This window comes from Grammomys surdaster, unplaced genomic scaffold, assembly GCF_004785775.1.
Source record: "Grammomys surdaster isolate TR1022 unplaced genomic scaffold, NIH_TR_1.0 255, whole genome shotgun sequence".
Lineage (NCBI taxonomy): Eukaryota > Metazoa > Chordata > Mammalia > Rodentia > Muridae > Grammomys > Grammomys surdaster.
In genome coordinates this window covers 7,080,985-7,100,237 of record NW_021604696.1, presented here as the reverse complement: position 1 = coordinate 7,100,237, position 19,253 = coordinate 7,080,985, and the positions used below count along the sequence as shown (strand labels likewise).

The following is a 19,253-nucleotide window of genomic DNA, read 5'->3' as shown; positions in this document are numbered from 1 at the left end:
CACACCACACCACACACATACAAATTAAAATTTCAAGAGGAAATGTTGTTTCTTAAATTAGGCAAACATAATAAATAAATATAAAAATTTAACTTAGGGACAGCCTACTGCTCAAGTGAAATGAACTAAGCAAGTAATCGATCCAGAAGAACCAAGTATGACATCAGCAAGACATCAGAATCACAAGATTTGGCTGAGGCTTGAAAGGGGCAGGTCTATGAACAGCTCAGTAGCCAGCTGAAATGCACACTGGGTTCTTTGTCAAAGGACTACTGGATTGTTTGCTCAGCTGTGCAAACATTTAGGTCCATACTCCACCTAGCACCCTCTGTGTGTCAGGACCAATCCAAACTGATGGGAATACAGCATTACCTAAATGCATGTTTAGCATTTCATGGATCTTTCAGAGACAATAGAGCCTCTTGGGATGAACTATGATGACATCACTCAAGGTAAGGGATAATTTGGAAACGTTCATAACTTTGAACAGGGAGGAAACTAAATAGAGAGCTTGGATTTGAGGATCTCTGTCTCTCCTCTTCTCTATCCTTTCCTAGGTAAAAGGAAGGGGAAAAGGGGGATAGAGTTTCATTATAAGAAATTAGGTCGGGCAGTGGTGGTGCACACACTTAATCCCAGCACATGGGAGGCAGAGGCAGGTAGATTTCTGAGTTCAAGGCCAGCCTGGTCTACAGAGTAAGTTCCAGGACAGCCAGGGCTATACAGAGAAACCCTGTCTTGAAAAACCAAAAAAAAAAAAAGATATATGGGATAAATTACTAAGTTTATTCTTAAACAAAGCATTGTATCTCCATAATCTTACATTGGTAGAAATCTTTATAACCGGTGCAAAATTGAAGATATAAATTCTTACATTGGTGCAGAATTTATATATTGATGCAAATTTAAGGCTTGCATTGGTGTAAATTTTTACATTGATATAAAATTTGAAATTATTATTGTTACTCTTGGATAGGCATTGTGCCTGTGCAACTCATTTTAGAATGCAAGACTTAGACCCAGTCCTTCTGATAGCTGCTATTATAAACTGTTTAGGATGATTAAGTAATGCAAGTTAATAGCCAGATAATAGACTCATGGTTATATTTGATTCTGATTTAATTATAATAAGGTGTTTTCAATATCATTCAAATAGAAATAGCTAAGAGTAGTCAAGGCTTAACAGTTCAGATATACTTTAAATAGATGGATAGTCTTCAAAAGCATCAGAAATCCACAGAATATGGCATTTAAAATCATTTCATTGTTAATAGAAACTTTGACTAGGAGACTTGTCTGTTCCTGACAATACCCCCTTCACACTTCAGAAAAGATATTAAACATCATAACCTCCATATGGAGTTGCTCCAGTTGTGGCAAGGTAGCCACTGAGCAAGAATTGCCCTAATTCATCTGCAGACAAAAGAAAACTGTCCAGGAAAGGATACAAGATGTGGGATAATCAACAGCTTAGCTCTGCCAAGACAGAGTAAAATAGTCCTTTACAACAATTCCTGTTACACTTAAGATGACAAAATTGATGGATTGGATGTTATCAGTGTATTTCATATCTTAGAGTTTATATAAAATCATCTTTTCAAATCTAGAACATCTTTAATGTTAAACAACATAAGTTTAATTGTGAGACTATAGCTAGTCTTCAACCCTGTCAGAAATCTGAAAAGGAATTAAATATTATCTGAGTCTGCAGGAAGCATAAAGACACAGCTTCCAAAAGTATAGAAATGACAGAGAGAGCTGACCAACTGGACAGTCCCCAACATTTCTCATAATGTTGGGCACCAATATTTTGTAGAAATTATGTAATCCCAACCCGGGGTTTCTACCCCATCTGTCTTCTCTCATATGCAGAGGAATCAAGAAGTAGAGAACATTCAGAAGAATGGAAACTATATGAGAAGATAACAGTAAGGTATGAGAGTGTTAAATGCGTGTGAATACAGCCAAAGAACATTAAACATATATATGGGAGTGTCACAAAACCCATTGTTTTGTGTAATTAATATATAACCAATAATAAAGGTTTTTGAGATAAAAAGAAAAATGAACCACATTTTCTGGTTGGATCTAAGTGTTCTTTTAAAAACAGAATAGGCTAAATTTAAAAACTTAGTATATGGTGGGCTCAGGAGCAAAACAAGGAATGAATGAGCTTGAAGACATAACAATAAAAAATATCTAATTTAAACAACAGATGTAAAAAAGAACCTGGCGGATATAAACAGGGGCCTTCAGTTTGACCTCCAGCTTGGGAAATAAAAATAAGAAAGACACAAACAGCAATATCTTTTAAATGGTGGATTAAGATCACAGTCCACCATATCCAGATAGCTCTCCGAGCTTGCTACAAAATGGAGGACTCCCTTTCTCAAACTGACCTTGTTTGGAGAATGTCTCCAAGCATAAATGATTAACTTTATTTGGAGTATGTCCCTGAGCAAAGCTTCCTCCAAGTCCTGCTCTTCCTTCCTGCCTGTATGATAATTAGGTACTGTGTTATAACCAATCAGCCCTTCCTGCATGCAACCCTAAAAGCCCCCTTACATACCTTATACCAGAGCAATAAAAGGAGCTGTCTCTCTGAAACTGACTCCTGGAAATTCTCTCCACCATACTCATGGCCATCCGAATCCTGCTCGCAGCTTCTATTCCCTTTGTCCTCATGGGCCAGTGGCCACCAACCCTCAAGGAAAGGAAGACCCACTATGAGCAACAGGAGTGAGCTCAATGGTAGGGCATTGGCATAGTATGCACAGGCCTCTGGGTTTAATACATGAACAAAATCGATCAAAGTAGGAGGCAAATCCATGAACAAGAATTACTACAAATATGGACAACGCTATGAATGCTCTTGACTTAAACAACACTTACAAATATTCCCGAATAACTGTGGTGACACAGGACAATGGTCAGCACATTTTCAAAGCCTAAAAGTTCACAGGTGATAGATACTCCCTGGCCTCAATGGTGCTAAATTGAAAACTCAACCCAAACAAGATATTTGTTTAAAGTCCTAAGATATCCGGAAAGTAAATAACACCATTCTGAAAGACAAATATGTCTAAGAAAAAAAAAAACCACACACAAAGATATTTTTAACTCAATACAAGGTGAGAACAGCAACTGAGGATGGTGAGTTCAAGATTAACTTGAGCCACAGAGCAAATTCCAGGTTAGCCTGGACTGTATAGAGAGACCGGTCTCAAGAAATGAAAACAAAACAAAGATTCATAACAGGAAATGAAAATTATGAATATCAGAAATAAGATAATACCAATGTAAATTCTACAAGCAATAAAAGGCCATTAGAGAATATCATCAACAATGTTATCTTACTATATTAGAAAATCATAGGCACACACCCAATCCATAAGTATGTGAACAGCATACAGCCATGCCAGCTCCTGAGAAGGAATTATACAAGAAGGCAGAACACTGGTGAGGAAAGTCTTGCATTCAGAGGTCTGGTTCAGATCAGCCTGTAGGAAAACTGCGCGGTCTAGACTCCAAATGACTACCACAGGACGAGCTGGCAAGTGAGACATAGTGGGCTTCAGATTCAAAATTTGATATTGCTGGCTGCTGAATAAATATTTGTTTTATAGGTTAATTCAGAACCACCTGATAATGGGAGTTGTCCATAGTGTATGCCCTCTGAGCATCAGGTTACAGACATGTTGGAGAAGGTTCCTCCTCTCCCTTACACTTTCAGTAATGCTTCAAGGCAATCCAAAATAAAATAAAAATAAAGATGAAAAGACTCTTACACATGTTCATGTTGCCTGGGGATGGTGAATGGCTGTTACTGAGAAAGAAGATCCTACGTTCTAGCCAGGGCATTTAGAGACATAGCCATCTGGGCTAGTGAGATGGCTCAGCAGGTGACCACTTGCTGTCAACTCTGACAACCTGAGGCAGATCCCCAGAACCCTGACACTGGAAAAGGAGAAAGCTAACTCCCACAGCTATGTCCTTTGACATCCACTTATGCACACTCATACACTCACATCGACACACACATACACAATAAATAAATCAACTCATTTTTTAAAAAAAGTAAAAAAAAAAAAAAAGAAAGAAAGCAAAAAGAAAAGAAAAAATACATGGGCACAAAAGGGAAAAGGCACATTTTTTTCTCCAGCACAAGGCTACTGTCTTAGTCAATAGAGCAATTACTTCAATCAATCTAAAGGGGGTGTTGTGCACCCCAGAGGATAATTGAGACCTTTGCTGCCATGTGAGTAAATAAAAATAATTTCTATCTTTTCGTTACAAAGAATTAAACTGGGACTGAGACAATCTCTTCACTGGCTAAAGTGCCTGCCAAACAAATATGAGGACCCCAGTTAGGATCTTCACCACCCAGAAGGCCATGGGGCACGGTGCTGCACACTTTTAATCCCAGCATTTGGGAAGCAGAGTTCGGGAGAACCATTGTGAGTTCAAGGCTAGCCTAATCTACATAGGGAGTTCTAGGCCAGCCAGGGGTACATAGTGAGACCCTATCTCAAAAGAAAAACAAACAAAACAAGCAAACAACTATCCGTGAATATCTGTCAAGAGACAGTTGGTTCTCCAGAGCTCACTGGCCACCAGCTTAACCTCCAGGACCTCCAGTTACAATGAGAGGTCTTGTTTCAATCAATCAATCAATCAATCAATCAATCAATCAATCAATCAATAAAGTAGAGGGCTGGAGAAATGGCTAACAGGTAAAGGCACTTGCCACCAAGCTCAGGGACCTGAGTTCTGCCCCCAGGATGCACAGATGAAGGAGGAGAAATGTTGCCCACAGGTTGTCTTCTAGCTGCCACATACCTCACAAACACACACACACACACGTGCGCGCACACGCACGCACACACCAGCTAAATAACTAAAATGTAATAAAAATATTTTTTTTGGTTTAGGTTTTGTTATTGTTTCTTTTTTTGTTTTGTTTGAGACAGAATCTATGGAGCCCATGTTGTTCTGGAACTCTCTATGTAGACCAGGGTGAGCTCACAGAAACCTATCTGCTTCTGCCTCTGCCCCCCAAGTACAGGGATTAAGGCATGCACCACCTCACTCAGCCGAGAGAGAGAGAGAGAGAGAGAGAGAGATTGAGAGAGAGAGAGAGAGAGAGAGAGAGAGAGAGAGGACCATTTATGTAAATAAATTATTTATTCTAGCTAGCCTGTATAAAAGCCACAAAATACAAAATCCTGGTATTTTATTTACAAGCTGTAAGCCTAGATTGGGCAGGTTGTGAGCTATTTTAACTTACATTCCAGCCATACATCCCTTGTTACTTGTTTGGATCTTGCCCAGGTTATTTCTGCTCCATCAGCCTGTCCTGAGGTCCACATCTCCTGCCCACATGACTTATGATCCATCTGGCCTCCTGGCAGCCCCCTCCTCTCTGTCTCCTTTCTCTTTCTTTTCCTTCACCCTCTTTCTTCTCCTTTCTCTTATGTAGTCTCTCTGGAGACCTCCCACTGAATTCTCAGGTGCCACCTTTCTCTTCTGCCTGATCACAGGCCCTAGCCTTTTATTAAGCAGTAACTTTAAATTGGGGAGCAAGGTGTGCATAAAAAAGGCCAGTATACATGAAGATACACTCGTCTGGGGGTAACCAGATCTTGGGGTTCAGAATTTAGAGTTTGTATACACAGTACTAGGCCAACCTCCAACATTTTCCCCTTTTTGTCTAAACAAAAAGGCTCCATCTCTTAGAATAATAAACAACACACAGTAGGAACAAATGAGAAGCAATTATGAACAGCATTAGTGAGGAGTTACATTTATAATGTCCAGTCCAACAAATATGAAACAATTACAAAAGTTATTAGGTGGGAGTTGCATTCATAATGTCCAGTCCATTTATAGCCACAGAGAGTGGGAGCGAGCAGACAAAAAGATTGCTGCACATTGATGGTTACCAGCCTAGCCATGAAAGTGGTGACATCCTCCTCTGGCCTCCACACATGTGCACACACACATATACACATGTGCACACACCACACGTACATGCATGCACACACACACACACACACACACACACATACCAATAAAGTGCGGCAGTACTGTGTAGTTACAGTTGTATTTCTATATGATGTGCATATATTGGGTTGGAGCGTGTGCAAGCACTTCTCCCTGACAGAGACGTGCAGAGACCCGTGGTTTCTGAGGGGCTGAGGAAGCCTGCCTGCAGGCCATCAGGGAGCACCGTACCTTCACTCTGTGGGAATCCAATCTGTGATAAGATCTGCTTCAAGCTCAGCTTCTTGCTCTTTAGCCCATGCAGCTGAAGCCATCGCTCCGATGAAAGGAGACTGTGCTCTGCCATGCCGTCCTGGTCTTGTTCAGTCCCTCCTGCCTCTGCGCCTAGTGCTCTGAGACAATATGGAAGCATGATCCTGATTCCCGCACCTCTAAATCAAGACCCCAAGTCACAAGGGACCACCTGAGAGGAAAACTGCCAAGCCCAGGGCTCCTGAAAACAGGGTGGGGATCTAACATCACCATCACGATCGATTTATTATAAAATACCGTATACTCATGAAATAGAATTGCGTTTGCCCATTAAAATTGCAGTATAGATGCATACTACCAACTGCTATCCATATACACATGCTATGAAACATAGAGAAATATAAAACTCACTACTGCAGTAGAAGTGTGTGCAATTTTGCCTTTTCTGTCATGTTTCAGTTTTTCCATTATTTGAACATTTCAAAAGTAGGGTTTTACTTTTATAATTAGAAAAATACAGGACTCTTCCATTTTGGAAAATAAACACTGTCACCAGAAGCCATATTGCACATCTGCATGCTAGTTATATTCACACAAAATATTTTGAACCCAACAAGGATAAAGAAGAGAAAAGCCTGGGGTGGCCTAGCTAACTGGGAGGCAGTGGCAGACAGCAGCTCAGCTGAGCTGGGACACATTGGTCTACTCAGAATGCTTTGCTTTCTGAGGCTTCTTTCTAAAATTGGACTTCATCATTCTGGCTGATGGAACCAGCTGTTCTGGGATCAACTGGACTCAAAGCAATATGCAGCATATTAAACTCATCTCAACTGGTCTAAATATAGCTAGTTTACACAAGAGGAAGAGACTGCCCCAACTGTAATACAATATCTTAACCTGTTCACCACAGGTGGGCGGGGCCTGAGACCAGGAGCAAGAGTAACCTTGCAATACCAGAGTTCACCAATTGTATCAATAACTGGGTGGCAGTGAGAAGGTTCTAATTACTGTGTATCCAGTGTTTGGTGTTTAAAATTGTTTCCTAAGACTGCAAAGCCTTTTTAGTAACAAATATACTTTCCAATTTCTAAAACTTGATTCTAGAGATTGAAGAGATGGCTCTGCTGTTAAAAGTGATCATTACAGATCATAAGAATAGGAATTTAGATTCTAACGCCCTAGCAACAAGCCAAGGATGTACCCCTAACTTCTCACATATATTCATACACACACACACACACACACACACACGGAAATAAATCTATTAAAAATACAGAAATAAAAAATAAATAAAACTCGGCCGAGCGGTGGTGGCGCATGCCTTTAATTCCAGCACTTGGGAGACAGAGGCAGGCGGATTTCTGAGTTTGAGGCCAGCCTGGTCTACAGAGTGAGTTCCAGGACAGCCCGGGCTATACAGAGAAACCCTGTCTCGAAAAACCAGATAGATAGATAGATAGATAGATAGATAGATAGATAGATAGATAGATAGATAGATAGATAAAACTCGATTTCTTCAGTCTTGGTGTGATGACATGTCAGACACAAAAGTCAGGTGGCACCAAGCCAAGGATGCTTTGAGAAAAGTTGGAAGCATGAATGGCAAGCTCTTAATCCTATGACACAGACAGAGTATAGTGAACATTCTCATGGCAACCTTAGAGACATCTCCGTGGTTAAGAACACGTTCTGCTCTTCCAGAGGACCTGAGTTCTGTTTCCAGCACCCACACTAGATGGTTCACAACAGCCTTTAACTTCATCTCTAGGGGAATCTGATGACTTTTTCTGGCCTCCAAGAGCAGTGTATTCATATTCATGAACCCATACTCTGATATACATGTCATTAAAATTTTAATTTTTTAAAATCAATCCAAAACAATCTCACAAGGTATACATGACTCTTATTCTCATTTTCTTTCTTTCTTTTTTTTTTTCTGAGACAGGGTTTCTCTGTGTAGCCCTGGCTGTCCTATAATTCACTCTGTAGACCAGGCTGGCTTCGAACTCAGAAATCTGCCTGCCTCTGCCTCTGCCTCACAAGTGCTGGGATTAAAGGTGTGGGCCACCACTGCCCAGCCTCATTTTCTTAATAAGGAAACCAGCATAGGGAACTAACAGGCTGGCTCACAGTCTTAGAGCTGATAGAGGGGCTAAGAATCTGACCCAGGCCCCTCAGCTCTCCAGCCTGCGCTCTATGGCTGTTATTATGGTAGGAACAAACACCCACAGCAGCTTCCACGTGTCAATCAGCCTTCTGGCTAAGCCCTGTGTTCTGCACTTTCGTGCAGACTGCTCATGAACACAGCAGTTACACAGTGTTAACACCCTCCTTGTTGCTGAGGAATCTGAGACCTTGAGATTTTAAAGAGCTTTATCATAGGTTCTGTGATAGTCCGAGAGCAACAGGAGCTGGGTTCTAAGCCATTTATTAGCCAGTCTGTTATCATTAGAGCCATGTGCACTCTAGTACACCTCTCTGGTCCTCAGGCAGCGGATACTAACCTTGATTCTCACAGCATAGGCTCAGCTTCGAAGCTGTTAAAGATAATGGTTCCATGTTGACTTTTTTGGGAATCTGTACTGTCCGTTGAGGGTCACTTCCAAAGGTCTACAAATCCATATGGTTGAAGAAGCTCTGACCTTGTGAGAACAAGGTTGGTTACAAGACTCATTTTGATGAGTATGTGACGAGAAGATTTAAAGAGCATCATGATTCGGGGGAAACATTAGAATCCAGGTCAGTGTGAGTCAGGAGGGATGCTACATGTCCATAATGTTAGCACTCAGGAGACTGAGGCAGGAGAATTGAGAATTGGGAGCCATCTGAGATACACAGTGAGACTGCATCTCAAAAAAACAAAACTCAAACAACAAAAAAATTCCTAGCAAACCTCAGTATAAGCTGTCCTGCTACTACAGGAGCTGACTTCACCCTCTAGAATAACACCTTTTTGACACCCCTACCAGAGGCTGCTACCAAGAACAAATGTGCCAATGTTTGTAGTGTGTATGTGTGTGTGTGTGTCTCCATATGTACTACACACACACACATCTGCTTAATATTTTGGAAAGAACTAATGTAAAAATAAAGCATCTAAGAGTTGTTTCCCTAGTAACCATTTTATTCATGATACACACTGTACTCCAAGCACTTTTTTTGTGTGTGCAAGTGTGTGCATGATGTATTGGTACATACGTGTGTGTGTGTGTGTGTGTGTGTGCGTGCGTATGTGTGCATATGGAGACCAGAGGCCAAAGTTGGTGGCTTCATAAGTCACTCTCAACCTTACTGTCTGAGACAGGGTCTCTCACTAGGCCTGGAGTTCACATACTGGCTAAACTGGCTAACCACGGCACTACAGGAATCCTCCTGTGTCTGCCTCCCAAGGCTGGCGTTGCAGGTGGTGCCAATGTGCATGGCTCTTTACGAGGTGCTGAGGATGCAAACTCGGATGCTTATGCTCCAACAGCAAGTACTCTAACTGACACCTCTCCAATCCCTCTAAGGATTTTTCTAAACCCTAATATCCAATTCTACTGGGCTGTGAAGTTTAGAACATATCAGAGAGCACAGAAACTAGGGCAGACGAATATGCCTGAACCTGCTTTTAAAGATCTGTCTACAGAGACAGGAGCTGAAGATCTGGCCTCTGTTGTTCCTATAGAAACAAGAGAAGCTAAGAGGAATAACCTGGCTATTTCATCAAGGCCAGCTAATCTCTCTCTTCCCACAAACATACCTCCTCCATTCCTCTTGCTGGGGGAGGTACTTACTTGCCTTAGATTTCTAAAGGAGAGGCTTTTATACAAACTGCCCTAATAAGGTTTGCTCATAGATGTTTACAACCTTAAAGACTGATTAGAAGAATCATGCCTTTGGTTTTTAAGCCAACAAAAAACATTCTTTAGTTTGCTTAACTTTTCATTTAAATTTAAATGGACACATGCTTGGATCCTTTACAAAACAACTGAATTCTCCAACTTTGTGACAACACATGTCCCAGCCTCTTTTCGGGCTTGGATGACTTTTTTAAGTTAATGTTTTAACATGTGACTCGTTTTATCAGATCTGAGACACAGTCTGAATCATTCTGACTCAGATCTTTGCCCTGGGGGTTATAGCCTGAGGACACTTGGAAAGAGACATTGCAACCAGAGAATAGGAGGAAAGAAAGAAATGGAAAGTATCTCCCAGCAGAGAGGACAAAGGGCTATCTGTCAGAGCAAGGAAGCCTGCAGATGGGGTGTGGGGAGCCCACCTTTTGCCCTCTGTGTGCTGGTGGCTGTGATCTCCTCTAGAGTCTAACCTTCACTGCCTGTGTGGAGACTGTCTCCCTTCACTAAACCTGTAAGACTACCCTAAGCAACCCTGCCTTTTAGAAAAGTTTGTATTTGTGTGTGTTTATGTCTGTCTTTTTACCTATGTGTGCAGCTGCCCTTGGAAACCCTGGAGTTAGAATTACAGAGAGAGAACCAAAATTGGGTCCCCTGGAAGAACAGCGACTCTTTTTTAACATTGAGCCATCCCCCCCCCCGCCCCCGCTGCCAAAGCCTACTTTTTGCTTTGAGGCTTCATCCTTGTGGCCTCAGACCCAGGTCTGTCCTCTCTAGACTAAACAGGAGTTTGATGGCTACAGGGACAGACTACATGAATGCCCCAGCACATTACTGTGTAACAGGCACCATCTATATTATTGAGATGGAGTAAATCAGCCACTCACAGCAATTGAGAAAATCCTCATTATTTTCAAACAACGCAAAGATCAGGTCCTAGAAGAGTTATGATCAGCAAGTAGCTATCCTTTCAAATACAAGACATTGTTTTCTGGGTGTGGCTATGCTATCTATTTTCTGTGGTTACTCGGGAGTTTCCTCTGAGGCAGAGAGGATACATACTGGCAAGCTCTGCTTTACAGTGTGGGATGTTACAGGTGGTAGAGTTTTTGGTTTGGTTTGGGTTTTGGTATTTGAGACAGAGTCTGACTACGTAGCTCAGGCCAGGCTTGACCTTGTGACATCCCTTTGCCTCAGCCTCCTGAGTGCTGGGATACCACCACCTCTGGTTGTCCTCAGTCTTAAAAACTTGGAGTTGTCTAACGAGCCATTGAGTGTCAGAGACAGGCAAACTCCTGGAAAAACAGGAAGATTAAGATGGTTAAGACCTATAATCCCAACACTTAGGAAACTGAGGCAGGACGACTGTGATCTTGAAGCCAGCTTGAGGATAAACACACACCCTTCTGTGTTGGCTGCTATTCCCCTGTTCATAGTGAGAAGAGCTATCCAATCACTGTTCATGCACACCCTGGACCAGAGTTAACTTAAACTCTATTAATTCAGTTTGGATCCTTGGTAAACTTATGATCAACATCTCCAAACTTTCTTTATCGTTGCTAGTTTTTAAAAGAAGAAATCTGTATGGGGGGAGGGCAGGAGGCATGGAGGTGTGGGAGTTGGGGGGGTTGTTGTGGGAGTTCTGAACTCTGATTCTTCTGGGAAGAAAGGAAGCTGGGATGATGTTCCTTGATGTATCCTGTCACAGTTCTTAACAGCCCCCTATCTTACTGTCCTTAAAAGGCAAAGCTAGGCTAAGATCGTCGCCTCAGATAAGAGGGCAGAGTTAAGGGACTGAAATGGTCTGTGGGACACACTATTGAGAACAGGACCAAGAATTGAAAACTGGGCACTCGAGGTGTGGGGGGTGAGAGGTATTGGGGGGGGGGAGGGTATTAGGTCGTCGCGGAGAAGAAAAAAGATGGAGAGCTTCCAAGAAGATGAGAGGAACGGCTACAAGAACTTAAATGTCCATATTAGAAAGTGATGTGAACGCCCCCAAAGGCCAACCCAAGGCAAGCAGAGGCTTTCTCCAGACTCACTCAAGAAGATCGCTTTGAGTTTGGATTAAGTTTGATCATTGCTTCTCAGAAATAAGTTTCTAATATACTGATCAGTATGCTACATCCTCTGATTACCATTAGCCTCTGGATAGACAAACATTAGGGAGCTGAGTTTCTACAAGGAGTGAGGATGGAGAAAGCCCTTTGTGTAAGAAGGGCTCGTCCACGTCTGCGACGTGGACTCTGAAATCCAGCTCTCAAGTGGGTGTGGCCTGGCCGCTACCCTTTCCCAGCAGAAGCGAGGTCCAGCTCAGAAATTGCAAACTTGTTTTTTTTCCCACACACAACCAGTTGGAAACCTAGGAGGTTCTGGCCTAGAAGGACATTGTTCCGCACTTAGTAGGTAATCTGTCAGTTGCAAGGCCGGGCGGCTTGCGTGCGTCAGCGACCCTCCCACCCTCCGGGGCCTCACTAACCAGAGCAGGAGGTGGGCGCGGCCAGCATCCCACTGCTGGACAAGGCTGTGACTCCCCCGATGCTGGCGAAGGGTCCCCGCCTCGGGCACAGAGTTGCAGGAGTCCAGTTTCTGTTGACAACCACATCGCCGCAGTTGCTAAGACACCGCCAATCACGGCGTGGCTCTGGGTCAGGCCCCGCCCACCACTGCGCCCCGCAGAGAGGGTAAAGAGATGCAGGGGCTGTAAAGAAGCAAGATGTTGGTGTTGCAGAACCAACTGGGGCCACGGAAAGAGAGGAGCTTATGGTTCATCCTTTGCTCCTAATCCTGGGAACGTTGACAGTGGCAAATATTAGAAATTAGGTTAACATATACTCAGATGGGCAGAAAAGCAGAAGACTGCCCGCTGAAGGAAGTCTGTTCTCTTGCTTTACTTCCGGCAGATTATCCCAGCCCGCGCCTTTTGTTTTGATTTCTCCCTCGGTATTATCTTCGGTTCATCTTTGAGGGAAGGAAACATAGAGTTGGAGAGGTTCGTTACAGGTGCTCAGCTAGAAGGGGCGTGCAGATGAGCGTTCAGTTTTGCCAGACTGCAACTTTGGACGCAAGAGCTGCCAGGATCAAAAAAGATTGAGAATGAAAACTCCTGCGGGCAGTGGTGGCGCACGCCTTTAATCCCAGCACTTGGGAGGCAGAGGCAGGCGGACTTCTGCGTTCCAGCTGGTCTACATTCTGAGGCCAGCTGTCTACAGAGTTTGTTCCAGGACAGCCAAGGTTACACAGAGAAACCCTGTCTAGAAAAACTGTGTCTGCAGAGACTGATTTTGACTGATTAGAATTTCAGTTCTGCAGAAAGGTTGGAATGTTTCAGGTCTGGAGACTAATTACCTTATCTCTGGCCAGTTCTAACTCTCTGGGACCGCCATTCCTTGCCGGCTTCTGTGACCAAACTAATGTCTTGTGACTAAAAGATAGAACTCTTAGACACTATTAGCTTAGCAGCCGACAAGCCTCCACCAATCCAAAGGCTAAGAAAGTTCCACAGCATCTTGAGCCTGTAGATAAACTTTGCCCCACTCACCGGACTTGCCTCTCTGGTGTACCCTCCAAAGTATTTTAAATTTGCCTTGATTTGTGACTTTCTTTGTTCTGCAAAACTATAAAAACTTGGTGAAACTGTTTCCACCTTGGAACGTGGAATTTGGGGTAAACTAAATCCGTGTTGCACAAGGCCATGGCCATTCAAAATGGCTCCAGAATAGACTCTCTTATTCCCTTTAAACTGAGAGCTGTGGTTTTTGCTTATCTGCAGGTAGTACTCCTAGAGGTATTGTGTACTGCACTCTACTTAATGCTTATTTGGTCTTGCCTTACAAGCATACAAATGGCTCAAAATGCAAACTTGTCATTCTTCAAGCACTCAGATTCACACAAAAATGTGCTTATGAAAATCTGTTCATAAAAGGTTCTATAAGGACTGGAGAGATGGCTCAGAGGTTGAGAGCACTGACTGCTCTTCCAGAGGTCCTGAGTTCAATTCCCAGCAACCACTTGGTGGCTAACAACCATCTATAATGAGATCTGTTGCCTTCTTCTGACATGCAGGCAGAACACTGTATACATAATAAATAAATCTTAAAAAAAAATTCTATAAGCCAAGTTTTGCTTTAGTGTTTGGTTATTAAAATATGTTTTATATTTTAAAATTGAAGAGCAGCCGGGGGGTGGTGGCGCATGCCTTTAATCCCAGCACTTGGGAGGCAGAGGCAGGCAGATTTCTGAGTTCGAGGCCAGCCTGGTCTACAGAGTGAGTTCCAGGACAGCCAGGACTACACAGAGAAACCCTGTCTCGAAAAAAAAACCAAAAAAATAAAAAATAAATAAAATAAATAAAATTGAAGAGCTGGCCTTGAGTTTTTGTAAACGTGTGTGTGTGTGTGTGTGTGTGTGTGTGTGTGTGTGTGTAGCGTGCAGGCTTTTCTACATCTACCACGTGGTTTCCAGGGGTTGGGGAGGGGGTGTTGAACTCAGATTGGCAAGTTCAACAGCAAACCTTTACTTGTCAAGCAATATCAATAGCTCCATTTCTTAGTTTTTGAGTCAAAGATCGATTTTATTTTTTTTTTAAAGTAACATTAGAAATGATTCTCTCTTCAACAGAGAAGTCTACTGTGTCCTTAGGGATTAACTTTTTCTTCATTCTTTTGTTGCCTTAGAGATTTAAAAAGTATTGAAGGGTTCGACCCTTAATCATAAATTATCCTGTAGCGTTGTCTCAGTACATAGCTTGGGCTACATAGGTATCAGCTTTGATTCACACCATCAACACCAAAATTCCAAAGTCAAACAACTTACACCGGCCACATTTACCAAAGCCACAATCGCCAAACCAATATTCCCGGACCAGGAGGGTGACAAAGGGCAGAGAGTCCACAGCACTCTCTCAGCAGTCTCAACAAGCACTCTGACTTCACCCTTGCTTGCTCTCCTTCCTGGGACACTTGCCACAGTCACTGTGGTCAACCAGGGTCCCTTAGATTTACATAACTATAACATACATCCTAATGAAAAACCTTTAGAAAGTACTCAAATTGTAGACAGTCACAGGTGTAAGCATTCAAGGTCATTTTAAAGTACTTATTGCCTGGAGGGCTGCAATCTGGCTTGATACAGATGGGCCATGTCACTTTTGTTTACTGAGTGATCTAGGATTCCTTCAACAGTGACACAGCATTGTTCTGACCTTTGACAGATTTATTGAACTCACATTTTGACAAATAACTGATAGCTTGCCTTCAACCAGTCATTGGCCGCTGTAATAATATCCCTATCCTGAAATAATGTGGTGTCTAACCAAAGTCCAGATTACACATTCAGAACATCCTTTTTACCTACTACTCCCAATCCCAATCTTCTAAGAGAGACTGGCCCTTAGAGGTCCCCACCTCTAAACAAAGATGCTTTTATCAGGCCACCCTCTTGATAGAGATTGGCACAATTTGGGGATAATAACCCCTTGGGTCCTGTAGAGAAGTCTTCTCATGGAAACGCAGTCTCAGAGCAAACTCTTGGTAACTGCCTTCTGGCTGTGACAACCCTGGCATTGTTATTTGACCTTTGAGCTGTTTACTTTTCAGGGTGAATGGCTTGCCTTGTTCTTTATAGGAATCTGTCCCTGACATCGGTTGGACTTACAAATATAATTAGAATCCTTGGGAGGGAATGGAGAATGATGAATGAGATGACAGGAGGAAACCCAGCTTCCCAAACCTAGAGAAAAAGAGAAAATACTAATTTGAGGGGATCCTGAGTATGTGTGAGGAAGACTAGGGATCAAAATTAGAAGTGCTGCTCTGAAAAGGAAGCCAGCTTTGGAGGCACAAAGCAGCTCCGTTGAGGAGCAATCCCTTGCTGAACCTTTGCTAGAACTCTTGGTACAGCTGCTTTGATCATCAGAGGTGACCTTGAGAGACACAGTAGAGGTGCATGAAGTTGGAGTCCAGACAGTTGACCTGCTTCTCCACTTTAGAGGGGATTCCATTCCCAAAAAACCCGCTTTTATAAGTTGAACATATCATAAGTTGGAAGTACATCTCATCTACCAAGCTAACCAGAAAAACAGAGTCTACACAGCTCACTGTAGGGTGTTGGATTCCTTTTATGGTGGTGGGGCTGGCAGTGAGCCGCCGCTCTCCCTGTCTGTTTCTGTACCTGAAGGAAAGCCCAGGAAAAGGTTCAAATTCCCAGTCCAAAGTGCAGTTCCTATTGAATGCACTTGACTTTTGCTAAGACAATTAAAAACTCTAATATCAAGCCACCCTGAGTCTGGGAACACCTGTGCTGTGACCCCAAGTTCAGTGTTCATTGTTTGGGAAGAGAGTGGGTTCCTGGCTCTGGCCAAGGAACAAGCAGAGCTCAGGGGCACACACCATCCACCCTTGACAGTTACAATGTTCCCTTCTGTTTGAAGGAACTAGCACTATGAATGGTAGTTGTAACCTGTTGAATGACAAACAACATCTTAAGTACTTTAAATCTATTACCTCACTTAATACTAAGAAAATTTCCATGGGTAGGGTGGGGGGAGCAACATAATCATACCCATATTATAGAGGAATAAGCTAAGGCATAAGAATAAGCACATTCTTCTTTTTCTATCATTTTTCTTTCTAAACAAGATCTCGGGCTAGTCTTAGCTACATTCTCTATCTCAAAATAGCCTCAGACTTAAAATCCTCCTGCCTCAGTCTTAAATGACCTGAAACAATTGTGTGTTCCCATCTACCTTTATTGTTGATGACCCCTTGGAGATGCCCCACAACTTTAAAAACATCTGCAGCGGCATAACCATGTCACATCACAACATTGGACTAAGAACAGAACAGTATCTTCTATAAACACAAACGTTGCATAGGCTTGGAATTTTAAAATTCCAATGCTACAACCTGGCAAAGGTCGTTACTTCTGATGAGACTTTGATTGCATGGAAATGACATTTGTGAATAGCCTGAAATCTTGCTTGACTTAGTCATCTACTTCTTGTGATCCCTGAGAAAAGCACACACACACACACACACACACACACACACACACACACACACACACTATGGATGACGGTAAGAGACAATGTGTCCTGTTCTTATCTTAGGAACCTCTAAACCTGGTGTGAGATGACCTGGTTACCCTATGAGGGCACAGGATGTGAGCAAAAGGCTAGAGCCTCTCTGACTTCTATGCTCAAGTCCCCTTGAATGTCCCTTTCTGAGCTGGAACTGTGCTTTGTGGCTCATGTGAGGGCAGGAGAGATAAACCCTGCCCCAGCCCACTCTGGGTTTGATTATAACTAGTAATAGGAAGAAACTGTCTAAGATGGGTGAAAAAAAAAGCCTTGTTTACTAACCTGTTCTTCTAGAATGTTCCCCCACCCCCAGCCAGTCATGTGACTTGTTCCCTTAGCACAATCAAGCCTTGACAAAAGTCACACAGATTCATCCCACAACATTTGGTCCACGTGCTCTGCTCAGCTTTCCTGCGTGCTATGACACCGGTAGTAGCATCTGAGCATTGATGGCGTTGCTTATTATCTGTCTTTCTGCTCTAGGATGTGAGCCTTTGTGCAGCAGAGATCTCTGTTTTGCTCACTGTCAATTGCAGAGCATGGAACAATAGAATGAATAAAGATGTAAGGAGCCTAAATCCAGTGTTCTCGCTCTTTCTCTGTGTCTCTCTTTCTCTTTGTCTCTCTTTGTCTCTCTGTGTGTCTCTGTCTCTTTGTGTCTGTCTTTCTATGTCTCTCTGTTTCTGTCTCTGTGTGCGTCTCTCTCTCTCTCTCTCTCTCTCTCTCTCTCTCTCTGCCACATATGTGTAAGATGTGCTTGTCTCTACATTCATGAGGAAGCCACTGATTGACATCTGGTATCTTCCTTAATGGCTTCCCTGTCATAGTTAGGGTTACCTAACTATCATGAAACACCACAACCAAAGCAACTTGAAGAGGAAAGGGTTTACTTGGCTTACGCATCCACATCACTGTTCATCCTCAAAGGAAGTCAGGATAGAAATTAAGCAGGACAGGAACCTGGAGGCAGGAGCTGATGTCGAAGCCATGGAGGAGAGGCCATGCTCTTATAGAACCAAGAACTACTAGCTCAAGGGTGGCTCTACCCACAACATACTGGGTTCTCTCCCACCAGTGACCAATTAAGAAAATCCCCTAGAGGCTTGCCGAGAGCACAGTCTTATGGAAGCATTTTCTCAACTGAGGCTCCCTACTCTCCAGTGTCTCTAGTTTGTGTCAAGTTGACATAAAACTAGCCAGCCCAGTTCTCACTTTGTCTTTTGAGACAGAGTCTCTCACTGAACCAGAAACTTACCAATTCCGTTACTTGCCTCTGGCCAGCATGCCCCTGGGATCTTCCTGCCTCTGCCTCCCCTGCAATTTGATTGTAGCAAAGGTTACCATGCTTGGCTTTTTATGTAGATGCCAGGAATCTGACCTCAGATCCTCAGGTTTTCTTGGCAAGCACTTTACCAATGGAGCCATCTCTCCATTCCCAGTCACTGGTGACTGGTCACTGGTGACCTGTGGGTCACGACCCACTTATATTATGATTCACAGCAGCAGCAAAATTACAGTTATGAAGTAGCAATGGAATAATTTTATGGTTGAGGGTCACCACAACATGAGGAACTGTATTAGAGGGCTGCAGCGTCAGGAAGGCTGAGAGGCACTGGGTGCAGCATTAGGAAGGTTGAGAACCACTGCTCTAAGTGACCTGAGAACCTGGGCTTCTTTGTCTTTGGGTCTCCCCATCTCTCTTAGTAATGTTAACATTCTTGCTTCCATCAAGTAGAAGATGACAGGAAGCTGGAGAGTGACAGGTGGAAAGGCTTCTGTCTTAGAAGAGACATTTGTCACTTTCGTTTACATGCCTGTGGCTACATGCAGTCCCAATGCCACTCTCACTGCAAGGAAGACCAGGGTCTAAGGTCAAGCTGTGGGTTCAGGAAGAAGAAAGAAAAGAGTGAATACACAGAAAGTCTTTTCCACACACTCCCATGTCTAGCCTTTCCCTGGTTAATTGAGTGTTTTAAATGGATGGACCTCAACACAACCGGCTGAGTCTATTAACGGCAAGTGCTGGTGTTGAGCTAGTCAAGGGGGCTGTATGTTACTGTATCAAATATGATTACTTTCAAATC

General features: G+C 43.0%; 1 protein-coding gene across 1 annotated transcript in view; it reads right to left on the bottom strand.

Moving 5' to 3' along the window:
- The window catches only part of Vwa3b (von Willebrand factor A domain containing 3B), a 165,828-nt gene that overhangs the window by 141,914 nt on the left and 4,661 nt on the right, over window positions 1-19,253 (bottom strand). The window contains 4 exon segments of the mRNA XM_028775375.1: window positions 6,235-6,351; window positions 6,354-6,387; window positions 12,571-12,792; window positions 16,190-16,262. Of these exon segments, the coding sequence (XP_028631208.1) occupies window positions 6,235-6,351; window positions 6,354-6,387; window positions 12,571-12,792; window positions 16,190-16,262 (446 nt within the window).